The 12936-nt window shown below is 32.7% G+C and overlaps 2 protein-coding genes across 3 annotated transcripts; one reads left to right on the top strand and one right to left on the bottom strand.

Moving 5' to 3' along the window:
- On the bottom strand, positions 1-6715 carry LOC139809434 (F-box only protein 21). Its single transcript, XM_071772333.1, has 9 exons — positions 6263-6715; positions 4618-4887; positions 4082-4538; positions 3826-3956; positions 3103-3250; positions 2706-2912; positions 2371-2427; positions 772-1075; positions 1-673 (listed from the first exon to the last, which is right to left on the bottom strand). The coding sequence occupies exons 1-9, from the start codon at positions 6421-6423 to the stop codon at positions 477-479; spliced, it is 1932 nt and encodes a 643-aa protein (XP_071628434.1). The 5' UTR covers positions 6424-6715; the 3' UTR covers positions 1-476.
- A 353-nt stretch (positions 6716-7068) lies between these two features.
- LOC139809433 (U4/U6.U5 tri-snRNP-associated protein 1) lies at positions 7069-12671 on the top strand. 2 transcript variants are annotated; one of them, XM_071772331.1, is made up of 11 exons: positions 7070-7516; positions 7698-8146; positions 8515-8643; positions 8771-9187; positions 9347-9491; positions 9706-9980; positions 10058-10145; positions 10286-10484; positions 11691-11877; positions 12000-12154; positions 12294-12671. In XM_071772331.1, exons 1-11 carry the CDS (start codon positions 7354-7356, stop codon positions 12319-12321), a joined length of 2235 nt encoding a protein of 744 aa, XP_071628432.1. In that variant the 5' UTR covers positions 7070-7353; the 3' UTR covers positions 12322-12671. The 2 variants fall into 2 exon arrangements, 1 of the variants encoding a protein (XP_071628432.1); XR_011731101.1 differs by lacking the exons at positions 12000-12154; positions 12294-12671 and adding an exon at positions 10647-10771 and having other exon boundaries at positions 7069-7516; positions 11691-11876.
- The last annotated feature ends 265 nt before the right edge of the window (positions 12672-12936 follow it).

A 12936-nucleotide genomic window follows, 5' to 3' on the forward strand; every position in this document is an offset into this window, starting at 1 on the left:
TACATATACACATGTGTAAAATATATATTTATCAAATATTTATGTACAAGTTATTCCTTCTACTATACAAAAAAAATTTGTACAAATCTCAAGATTTCTTGAGAAAATCTCGTTTTTTTATCATCTGTACATCACAGCTTTTCTACTTTTAAAATCATCAACAATCTCTCAATATTTGAATATATACATAAATATTTACAATGTGTCAAAAGTGTGTCTGAATAAAAGATAATACTACAATATAAGTATGAAAATCTAAGTTTACCATTTTTACATGAGACATCATATGTAACGTTTTCTTGCAATACGCGTTAAAATCAAGTCAGTTTTATTTCTCACGTACCATAACTCACATTCTGTGAATTGTAAAATATCGCTACTTGTTATTATTTAATTAATTATTATAACAGTTATCCTAAATATAATTTGTTCGGTGAAAAGCAGCGCACTTTACAATTTCTAATCACGATACTATCTTAGTTGAAAAGGATAGAAGCAACCTGACAATAAAAAGATGGCAAATGAGGCGCATTGAGAATTTCTATGTCATGTGGAAAATATCTTGTTAGTGTATCGTTAGGTACATAGTGAGACGACTTTACGTATCTACAAAAATATCGGCCAATCTCGTTGTGTCCAATCCATCTTGGCGGATATGCCTTTACTAAAGTCTCTAAAATCAAAAGATCTTTTATATCACATACGTACGCATATAAATGAGATAATAAAAGTATACGTATATGTATATATGCATTTGTAATTAGCTCATACCTTGAGCAGCGTAATACGTATTACCGCTTTCATTGAGGATAACGTAAAATGGTTGCTTCAGAGAAATTGAGTCAGACGAGTGTGGCGGCTGAATATGATTGTGCAATGCCATTCTGCGTTCATGTAATATTTTCAATACTTCATATTTTGAATCATGTTCTTCATCCCACCAAATTATCACACCTGCACAACTGCATATGTTCTCTTTACATTTTACAGTCATTCCAACTGCATATTTTATTTCTTTTGGCCTTTCTGTTTTTGGGATTGTGACTCCTAGATAATCTCTAGATATTCTCAATGTCTGAAAAGTGTAGACAACATAATTATTAACCAATATCTTTTTCATATATTTAATATTTAATTCATAAACTTTTACAATGCTCTAAATAACTATTTATACTCAAATTGCAATTACACTGTGCAATACGCTCCCAATTTCTCAAGTTTCTTGATTAAAGGTGATTCAGCTTAGTCTCCTGAGTAACCTCCTGATATACGTGTTTCACTCAGGTCATTCTCATTTTTTGAAGTTATACTTGATTGAAGCTTTGGAGTTCTATGAGATTACAAAATAGAAAAAAATCGAAAAAATAAAATATTTCTGCTAAAAATATGTTTTATATATCATTTTGCTTGCCATTTATACTCATCTTCTTCAGTTTCCCAGATTCCAGCACTTGTTATTGATTTCTAGATGAAATGTTTCTCTATTTTTTTGATGTCTTGGTGAAAACCTTCGCCATGTTCATCATCACTTACAACTTCCAAGTTTTGCGATGTCTCTTAAAGTACATTTTTTACAGTCACATCTTAATTTCTTTCCACAAAATTTGGGAGCTGTGAGTGATGGACATGGTGAACGTTTTCACCAAGACATCCAAAAAATTAAAAAACATTTCATGGGCAAGTCAATAACAAGTATGCTGGTTACTGTTGGAATCTGATCAGAGAAACTGAAGAAGATGAATATAAACAGCAAGCAAAACGTACAAAACATTAAATCCAGAATTTTGGATATGTACATGGAACATTTAGGCTTCTCATTCAATAAAAGAAATTCTCCCGAAAAAATTGCGTTTATATTTTTTAAAATTCTACTTTCAAATATCTTTCTAACGATATATAAAACATATATTTATAGAATTATTTCATTTTTTCGATTTTTTTCTATTTTACAACCTCATATAACGCCAAAGCTTCAGTCAAATATAACTAAAAAATTAGGATGAGCTGAGTGGACCACACATGTCAGGTTACTCAGGAGACTGAGCTGAATTACTCTCAGTCAAAAAACTTGAGAAATTATCAATTTTTGAAAATTTGTTGTACTGTGTTATTACTAGTTATGTACTAGTAATTAATATGATTGCACAATCAATATAAATTTATTAAAGAATTTCGCTATATTTGTTTAACATACATACAGTGCATCTGCACATAGTGAGCATTAATTATCACACACTACATCTTAAATTATATATAACTCATTTATAAGATAGTCTTTAAAAAGTCTTTCAAGCAATATTATATAACATGTAAATTGCATATTTTTTATAAATAATCATAATTATGTAGCTCATTTTGGTATTAAAGTACCTTTAGCAGCGTTTTAATTCGACTTGCTTCCACAGACGTTCTATCGTTGTAGGTACTCTGCATACATATGAAAAGATGAGGTTTACTTAAGAACATCTCCTATACAGTTGCTTCACGCACAAATATAAAAAATATAGCAAAACTCGAAGTTTGCTTATGCAACAAGTATATTTATACAGGGAACTAAAAAGTCTATAAATACTCTAAATCTCTACTCATACCAATATTCATTTTACATTAAACACTCAATTATCATTGTATTGTGATAAAAACTTTACAAAAAATAGAAAATTTTATGAAATTTGCTTATCTATATATGAACCAAATTTATATACCAGTAGCCTCTCTAATGTGGTTATGAGACCTGAGACACTTATATCATACTGGGTGTAATGGCGACATAGATTTTCAATCGCATCTATATTGTGTGGTTCTACCATATACCGGAATTCCACCAATGAGCGCATTTGTAGGGCCCTGTCATGATGATGATGGTAGTTAGGCTTGACCGTTTGTAAAGAGTTAATCATTCGCAACACCAGCTTAAAACAAAAATTATATATAAGCAAAGTTAAGAATCCAATAAATAGAAAACTACTTTCTTCAATCACATAAAATATGATTCACATTTAATTATCTTAGTTATTACCCTCCCCCCTATGACTAATCATTATCTACTAATATTTGTATTATTTTCAAATTTAATGATCTATTTAATAAATAATTACCAACCTCTGTAGGACTAATTTCGTTGTGCTTATTGAAACTTTCTATGGGACATCTTCTACCACGAATTCTGGGACAATCGTCTCTACTTCGAATAAGTCCACCATGCACAATATCAATATAAAAATATTCTTCTTTAGGATTTTCTGTATCACTATGGATAATAAAAAGTTATATAGTCCACATACGTGCGCGAATATATATATACATCCTTATATAGCCATATATACCTATGCATGAATAATAATGTAGACATATGCATATATGCATATATGATATACAATATGTCCCAGGTTTTCAGTATAAACTTTAGTAGTATGTTCTGAGAAAAAACTATAGAAATAAGAAAAAAATGTTATATAAACATAGGACCCAAAGTGTTTTATTAGAAAGTTATGTATGAATACAAAATGTGTAAGAAACAATTTCACTTAAGTTTGCATTTCAAGAAGAAGCAGATAAAATAATCATTATCGAACGGAATCACTTATGTATACGGTGTGTCATTTATCTATGACAAGACTGCTATTATTTCTTCAATACGAAATTCTAACTTTTGCTACAACATTCTAATAAAGCATTTTGAGACCTATGTTTATAATACACTTTTTTCTCTTATTTCTGCTCATAGAACATATCGTTAAAGTTTGTACGGAAAAACCTGGGACACCTTGTATATGGTATAAACTTTGGAAAATAAGATGCTTCTAAAGTTAGAGTTATGCTTACTATTTCGGCTTCCAACTTAAAAAAAAGTGAGTAGGAAAACATACTAGGTCACAGCGTACACCAAGTCTTCTTGCTACGCTCTGGAATATTATTGCCAGAGACATAGCGTTACCAACTTTAGTTTCTAAAACCTATGTATTATAAATTATAATAGAAAGATATTAATGTTTGTGATATAATAGTATCAGTATAAAAATACGCTCATAATGCAATAGTAACATAATATAATTATAACATATCATAATTTGTAACTTACGCAGTCTATAAGGAAGTATTCTGCTTTAGGGTCTAATAATTCGTTAGACTCCAGAACCGGAGGCCCACGGAAATGTAATTTATCAAATAAAACTGTTCGAAGTACATTGATAATCTGCTCTTCGTCTTTCCTGCTCCATTGATTGTCGTTGATGTTGTATTTCCAAAAAGAAAACTGCTTAGCGGATGTTGAGAATATTGGATGGTCGCAGTGCGCGTTTTTAAGGTCCTCCAATACCTGCTGTGCGATATTGTCCAACGATGTTTCCACTTCCGAAGTAAAGAAACGTTTCAAGGGTTGATACCATCGTGCTACGATAACAGCTACCAGTTCTAAAAGCTGCTGTTCTTTGGGAAAATTCATAAATGTCTGCCATACGTCCTTTAGATGACGCTGATGTATATATGGAAGAAGTTTCTTGCTGTAATATTGATGTGTCAAGTTACAGTTTGGTAATCTGAAAGGTATTAATGCAGATTAATTATATGATCAGGTTATATGTTTGTTTGCGATATTAATAATTTATTAAATCTTACCCTGGTGTCATTTCAATTAGATATATTAACTCATCCACGAGGAAACAATAATTCATGGTATACGCGCCCTTATTTGGCCAGAATAGGAGATCCGAATCCATCAGGTCAACGTCGGCTAGCTCGTCATAGCAAAAAAACATATCAGACATCAGCGATAGGTAACGCCGCAATTCATTCCTACATTTTATGCTCGCTTTTACATCGTCCTTAAAATTTATGTCTTCGTGACTTTGTATCCGTTGGTCATAAAGTTTCTTCAAATGAGGCCATCTAATGCACACACAAAAATATTCTACGTTATTTTCAAGAATATTATAAGGACAAAAAGGATAGTTATATAGAGTGAGACAATCAGGAAGTTGTTGAAATTAGTTACTATTTTGTAGTAAATAGACAGAATGTACTGAATCAAAGGCTACTCTGTAGACAAAACGCATCATTTTTATTAGTACATAAAAAATATATTAATGTGCAAAAAAATATATTTATAATCTTGTAAAAAACAGTTAAGAATGTGTATGTATTTAATGGTTTTTGAAAGCGCGATTATGCCGAATGCCGATTATAGTACAAATTCAGACAGTCATTATTTTTTAGTCCTTGAGCCAGCACAATCACAGCCGAATTATCTGTCCTTTCTCGTATTTACTTTTACAAATTATTCTCTTTTTATATTGCTATGCTATGTTAATGAAAATGATGGGACTCTTCCATAAAATAGTATCCGATTCATTTCATCCTGTCTATGCATTAGAGATTAAAATATAACAGTTATCCACGTCCAGCAATCCTTCCTGATTGACATTTCAAACAAATGCAAAGAAAAATTGTTCAAAATAATAACTTTTTTATATTGCAGTCTTTTGGTTATTACATTTACAAGTTTCTATCTGTATAAAAAAAACTGATACGAAAGACACGTGATTTATTTCATTATTACTCAGAGGTCAGAAAACATTGGAACTCTATATAGAAAATTCTCGTTAATGCAAGCATAATATTAAACTATTTCTAACATAAATATACATTTAACGCAAAATAATGCAAAAATTTCATTCAATTCGTCTTTCTGTTTAGTATACCATAAAACAGAATTACATGTAATCGTTCGTTTCTAACCTAGTTTTAATCTTAATCTTTATTTGCAGTTGGAGACACGGTGATAAGATTAGTCCTATTTCAAACAAAAAAAAACCTTTATTTGTTTATTAATATCGAATTGTTTTTAACGATAAAAAAATTACGAGAAAAAAAGGCGGTAAATCTGAAGAATAGTGGCCTCCTCACCGATTTGGCTGAAACTTAACAATATCGTGTGTATTTTTAATTTCTCTCCGCCGAGTATATTCAAAAGAAGAGAAAAACATTAGATGCTTTCCATTTACATCAAAACTCAGATAAATTTCACTTGTGACGTCATTCTGTCTTTATTATTCATTAATTGCAAAAAAGGATACAATGATACAACGACGTCACAAGTGAGAATTATCCGAGTTTTGATGTAAATGGAAAGCACCTATAGAGTCAAATGTAAACAAGAGAGATCACGTGTTCACGTCGTGTTTGTCGTTGGATTCGCGTTCCGAGTACTTGACGAACTTATCGAAATTGCGATAGGAATCTCGTGAGAAAACGGCGAGGTTACCTTTGATAAAACTTTCTCTGCCACAGCGGATTGTTGTCGTCCACCTCGGCGAGAAATCGCCTGCACGTCAAGCCGAAGCTCACAACATCCTTGATGCTAATGTTCTCCAGTTGCAGGATGATTTCGATTAACTCGTTGGACAGGGTTGTTATCGTGGTCATCGCGAAAAGTTCGGCACGAAGGGGATCGTGATATCGTTCGCATTGAACGCGACGGCGACGTAGTAAACTTGTCGTCGATTGTCGTGCTTCTTGAGTTTATTGGCTCCTGCCTCTTTTTTATAAAGGATAATACGGCGTCGATTGTTGTGCGACTGGCTGCGTTAACAATTGTACGGAGCAACGGACAACGGAGCAGTTTACGGAGCTTGCTAGGATTCTGTTCGAGACAATCGAGACGCTGTTTATAAATTTATACGCACACTGCGAGTACTGCGACTACTGCGACCAGCGACACCACTGACTACGCGACAAAGTAATGTAATAAAATAGGACGTTTTGATTGGTTAACTTTTAGATGACGCGACGCATGACGCGCTCAGTGGAAACAGCCTAAAAATAAATATAATTAATTACAATTAAACGAATGACTCACAAATCTTTTCAATTGTCACTTCAAAAGTCTTCATACGAAATACAAACGATTTCATATAGAGATTCTTTAAAAAAACGTTCATTTCCGGCCAAATATATGTATGTACATATGTATACATACGAATCCTCTGTTCCGCTATTTCTTTCTTCATGGAGATGCAGCTTTAATTCGATGCACGCAATCGCACGCGTGCGCAAAAACACGCACGCATAATTTAATGCATTTAATGGTGGATATAAGTACGTGGATAGTGGATATACGTATAATTCTAGGCGGAAACAAGTAGAACTGATACAGCTTGTGCAGCTTGTGATTTGCTGTCATTTGCTGTCGTCGATTGTGTGAGCAATTGGATCCTGAGTATTGTCGGATATTGTCGACGATTCGGCTAGTGAGTGGTGAGAGCGATACGTAGCATCGCCACGAGCTCAGAGCTATTACGAAGTTGTAACCGTGAGGTAGATTCCACGGCGGCGTTAAATCGGGAACGCGTTGATATGGGCTCCAATAAACGTCACAAAACTGAAAAGACTCGCGATGCCAAGAAGAAGCGTCATCGTAGCCGTTCCAGAAGCTACACGCCCGACCGCGAGAAGTCCGAGAAGCACAGGCACCACAAGAAACACCGGAGGAAAGAGCGCAAGGACTACGATAGCGATGGTAAGACAATCCGGCGGTATTCTTCATTTGTATTATGAGAGAGTGGATATATGTATTACAGGAGATTATATATAATAAGAAGAATTATGTCTATATATAGTTGTATATAATTGTAGGAGACAAAAATTATATTTATCTACAATTGTAGGAGAATAAGATTTTCTCTCTCTTTTATTTATAGTTGAGATTGTTAACGCTCCGCCACCACCAAAAATATCAAAGTCATCGCATCCATCAACACCTCCGCCACCTGAGATTTCTAAACAGCGCAGTCCATCTCCCACTAAGGGTGGAGCGTCGCAAGCCTCGTTATCCATTGAAGAAACCAACAAGCTCCGTGCAAAGTTAGGGTTAAAACCGTTGGAAGTGGATAACATATCCAAGGATGACCCGAGCAAAATCAAAGATGATCTGGGCGAGTTTTATCATAAACCTGCGCCAAACAACAGCGATAAAATGAAGGTGCAGAAGTTGAGAGAAAAGATAGGTACTCAGAAGGAAAAGAGACAAATTGAAGCAAATTTGTCGAAACTGAAAAGTTTGGGTGAATGCGATTCCGACGACGACACTCACGCATGGATCAACAAATCTAGACAGCTAGAGGAAGAGAAAAAGAAAGCAGAAATGAGAGTAATGTCTTGATATAACTCTTAGCATCTTTGTTTATAAACTTATAAAGTATTACGTTTGAAGTTGCAATGAGGTTCTTCACTAACTTTTGCTCCCGCACAGGGGAGCCACTGTGCCTGGTAGTTAGCGGCGTAAATGATACCAATACTACCAAATACTACCAATTTTTATATTGGTGCTGCACTCTATGCTAGCTTTCACTGAAGAACCTCATAGCATATTCTTGCAATTATATATATATATATATATATATATATATATATATATATATATATATATATAATAATTTCATATATTGCAATATCTTATTAAAGTTAGTTCACATATTTTGCTATAGATTTGTTAAAAGTATTTTATTTTAATTTAAGGCAAAAATGCTGGATCAATTGGATGAAGAATTTGGAATTGGTAATTTGGTCAAAGAGGAAATGCATACTGTCCGCAATACAGCATATACGGCAAAAGATTTAAAAGGTCTTAAAGTCGAGCACAATATTGTAAGTGTAATAACATGTGATATTGATTGTTATATAAGCTCTCTCAGGGCTTGTATGTAACGCATATAAATTAATGTTCTTCATTTTTTCGAATTGTAATAAATTCTGAACGGGAAATATTTTGCAGGAAACATTTGAGGAAGGCAAAAGTATAATCCTAACGTTGAAAGATCAAGAAGTATTAAATGAGAGTGGTGATTTACTTGTAAACGTGAATATGATTGACAATGAACGCTACAAGCGTAGTGTTTTAAATAAGCTTAAGAAACCTACGTACGATCCATACGACGATGAAAATTTCGACGAATATGGATTCCCTAAGAATAAGATTTTAGAAAAGTACGACGAGGAAATCGATGGTGAAAAAAAAGATAACTTTGTGTTGGGTACTAATCATGCGGTAGAATTTAAACGTCAGATAGAGACGGTGAAGCAACGCTTAGCGAATAAAAAACTAGAAACGCTACAAATGGCAGAACCGAAATTAGCGAGCGAATATTATAATGAAGAGGAACTTGCAAAATTCAAGAAACCAAAGAAAAAGGTAAAACATTGCTTTCTAACGTACTTAGGTATTCAGTAGATTAATGTTCTTTAAATACAGTTGTCTGATGCAGTTATATATTTAATATATTTTGTATTCATAATTTATTTTTAAAATAATGGTCTCTGCAATTGTATAAAATATATAATGTGATTGTAGATTCGGAAAATTAGAACGAAAAAGAAACTGAAGGCTGATGATTTAGTTCCTGTGGACAATGATTATCTTAGGGATCTTGGAAGCAGAAGAAGGAAGAAACCTGAAGATTTGAAGGATAACGATACCTTAGATGACGACGATTTAGGTAATTGAAAGATATTTATATAATTTTGTAAAAATTAGGAACAAGTAAACCTTTGATTAGACATCTATAAATTGTAAGTATAACACACTTTATAGCAAAACGCATTTTTTACTTAATTATTATATATATATATATATATTATATATATATATATATATATATATATATATATATATATATATATATATATATATATATAAATTTTTGTGAGCAGGTCCCGCAGAAGATCTTACTGGGATAAAAATTGAAGAAGACGAAAAAGAATTAGAGTTGCAATTAGCTTTAAAAAAAACTCAGCGTTTGAAGGAGGGCCATATAAGTGGAATCCAAAAAACTGTTGAAACAATAAAGCAAGAAATGCTTAACTCCGAGGAAAATCAATCTGGATATATCGTTCTTAATTCTACCGCAGAATTTTGTAGAACCGTGGGTCATATACCCACTTATGGACTCGCTGGAAATAGAGAGGAAAATGGGCAAGAACTCATGGTATACTAAACAAAACATATTACTGGCTATATGTGTTAGAATAACATTGCATTTATAACATGATATAAATGTTGTAGGATTTTGAAATGGACGGAATTAAAGATGAGCCACCTGTAAACGAAGAGGAGGACGATGGTCGTGGTGCTTGGAACGCAGTACATCTAGGTATTTCGCATATTGGTGCAGATTAACTTTATATAAAAGCTAATATATTAATGCATTCCTACAGCTCATAAATTCGCTCTTGTAATAGAGACTTTATGTAATAACGTTTTCTTTCCTAAATGTATATTCTATGTAAATAGATGAGAACACCTCGGAACCGGTTGTAATGGAGGCGGCAATTCTAGACGCCGAGCCGTCACTCGGTCACGGGGTAGGTGGTGCTTTAAAGTTAGCTATGAGTAAAGGTTACTTGCAGAAAGAGGACAGCAATCGCCCTTCGGCGTCGCGATTCGCACATTTGCAAGCTCAGAACTACTCGATAGAGGACAAAACATACGGGTAAGTGTGAGCAATATATTACCGCGATTCGATGTACGATGATCTCTTACGTGTTTCTACTATGTGTCGCGCGGAGGAAACACGTAAGAAATGGTTCTTATGTCGAATGCGCTCCCACAAGTATTGTGTTAGACAAGCCTCTAGTGAATTTCAAACTGTCAGTTAACAGTTTTAAATAGAGCCCGGAAAACGGTGCTCGGAACGGGTGATCCGCTACCACACTACGAGAGTTTACCGCTTAATCGGAGGTGAACACAAGGCCCGAGAAGAGAGTAGGATTTGTTAAGGTATGTTTATGTTATGCGATTCCGTTGCTGTGAATCCTAAGATTCTAGACGAGTCGTGGAGTCTCCGCTCGCGGGAAGAATCAAGTGTCGGATGTTAGATTGCGGAATAAGCCAATGTCAAGATAGAGGTTTAAGAAAGATTTGCTTCTCTCGTCTCTGTACAATATGGCTATAATCATTTTCTATGAAAGGCTTGCATGTATTTAATACAAATCAACATAATGGATAATTTTACGTGGCCATACAATCTATGCTCGTCTTAAATATTGAAATGTTTAATATTTTGGAGCGCACTTGAATTGTAGATAAATATAAAAATAATGAAAACAGAAAAGAAAATATATATATTTTTATTTGCATGAATTTTAATATTTGTTTTCGTGTCAATATATGGGCGGTATTCATAGTTGGTTCTTATTTCAAGACCGTCTTAAATAATGTCTTAAGATGCTAATACAGCTCTGTGATTGGCTCATAACATCTCAAGATCGTACTTAAGACAGTCTTAAATATAAGAACCGACTATGAACGGCCCATAACGTAGAATACAATTTGCTTATATTGAAAAATGCATTAAATTATATATGATAATTAAACACAGAATTTAAATAATATACCTTGAAATTATTATAATTTAATCGCATAATGTAATGTATCTTGAAGATTCACGAACATTATAAGACTTTATAAAAACTTGTTTATACTGGTAGTGGACACAAGTTTCAGGACACCGTATTTCAAGGGCTTTAATTTTTTTTATTCTTCTGTAATACCGAAACCTAATTATATTAGACAATAAATAAGTCGTATTTATCTAGCAGATACCTTTGATGAAAACTGACTTAAATTTTATAGATAAAGAGCTCACAATTGGAGATATGTATTTCATTTGCTCGTTCATGTATTATTTTTGTTTTAGGGATGACGACAAGTTCGGCAGAAGAGATCGCTTTAACGGACCTACGTCCGATTTTAAAGAAAAGGATGGTTTCAAACCAAATGTTAAGCTTGAATATATTGATGACGATGGACACGTCTTGTGCGCTAAGGAAGCTTTCCGATATCTGTCGCATAAATTCCATGGGAAAGGTCCAGGAAAAAATAAGGTTTTTATATCAGATTATATTGACTAGAATATTGCACATATACGAATACTTACTTGATGGCAATATTCGTTATTTTAATCAAAATTAATATTCGAAGTTGTAATAATTCTCCAATATTTTAGGTGGAGAAAAGAATGAAGAAAGCTGAACAAGAAGTTTTAATGAAACGAATGTCTTCAACAGACACACCATTAGGTACATTAAATTTATTGCAAGCGAAACAAAAGGAAACACAATCACCATATATAGTGCTTAGTGGCAGTAAACAGATGCAAACGTAAGAATACGCAATTTATTTAAAAATAAATTAAGAATTTCCTAATCAGTATTTTAAATATACCTACAATTTTATTTTTTATTATAGTCATATTTATTATAGAAATAAAAATTGTAATGCAATAAATTTTTTTTTGCAGGACCAGTATAGCTAAAACAAAACATTAATTGTATATAATCTTATGTATAATATATTATACATATATATGGATTGTACATATGTATATGTAGCATACATATGTATAATCTTACATGTATAATGTAGCATCTGGAAATAAAAGTTGAACTCTTTTCAATGTGAAGATTATAAACTAGAAATAGAAAGAAAATTAGTATTTTTCTCAATTAATGACTCGCGAACATATAATAATAAATACTCAGTAAATTTATGATCCAAATTCAACCAGTTCTGCGCCTGTAAAGCTTATTTGACTCTGTAACGTATCATTGAAAAAGTAACAGTGAGAGTAATAATTTTATAGATATTACTTTATACAATAAAGCATACTTCACAAATACATGAATATATTTGTTGATTAAATCACATGTTCCATAACATAGTTTTTAATTATTTACGTTATATATTACATTGATATATAAAAAATAAATATAGGAACGAAAAACACCCCAAGATAGAATCTAAATAATAGAAGAAAAAATACAATATTTTATCTCACGTATATAGATGTAAAGTGAGTTATTTCATTACTTTTTAAAAATATGCATCATATATTTAATAAAATTTATTGTTACGTATTTAAAAAAATTAAAAAATACTTGTTA

This window comes from Temnothorax longispinosus, chromosome 3 (assembly GCF_030848805.1).
Source record: "Temnothorax longispinosus isolate EJ_2023e chromosome 3, Tlon_JGU_v1, whole genome shotgun sequence".
Lineage (NCBI taxonomy): Eukaryota > Metazoa > Arthropoda > Insecta > Hymenoptera > Formicidae > Temnothorax > Temnothorax longispinosus.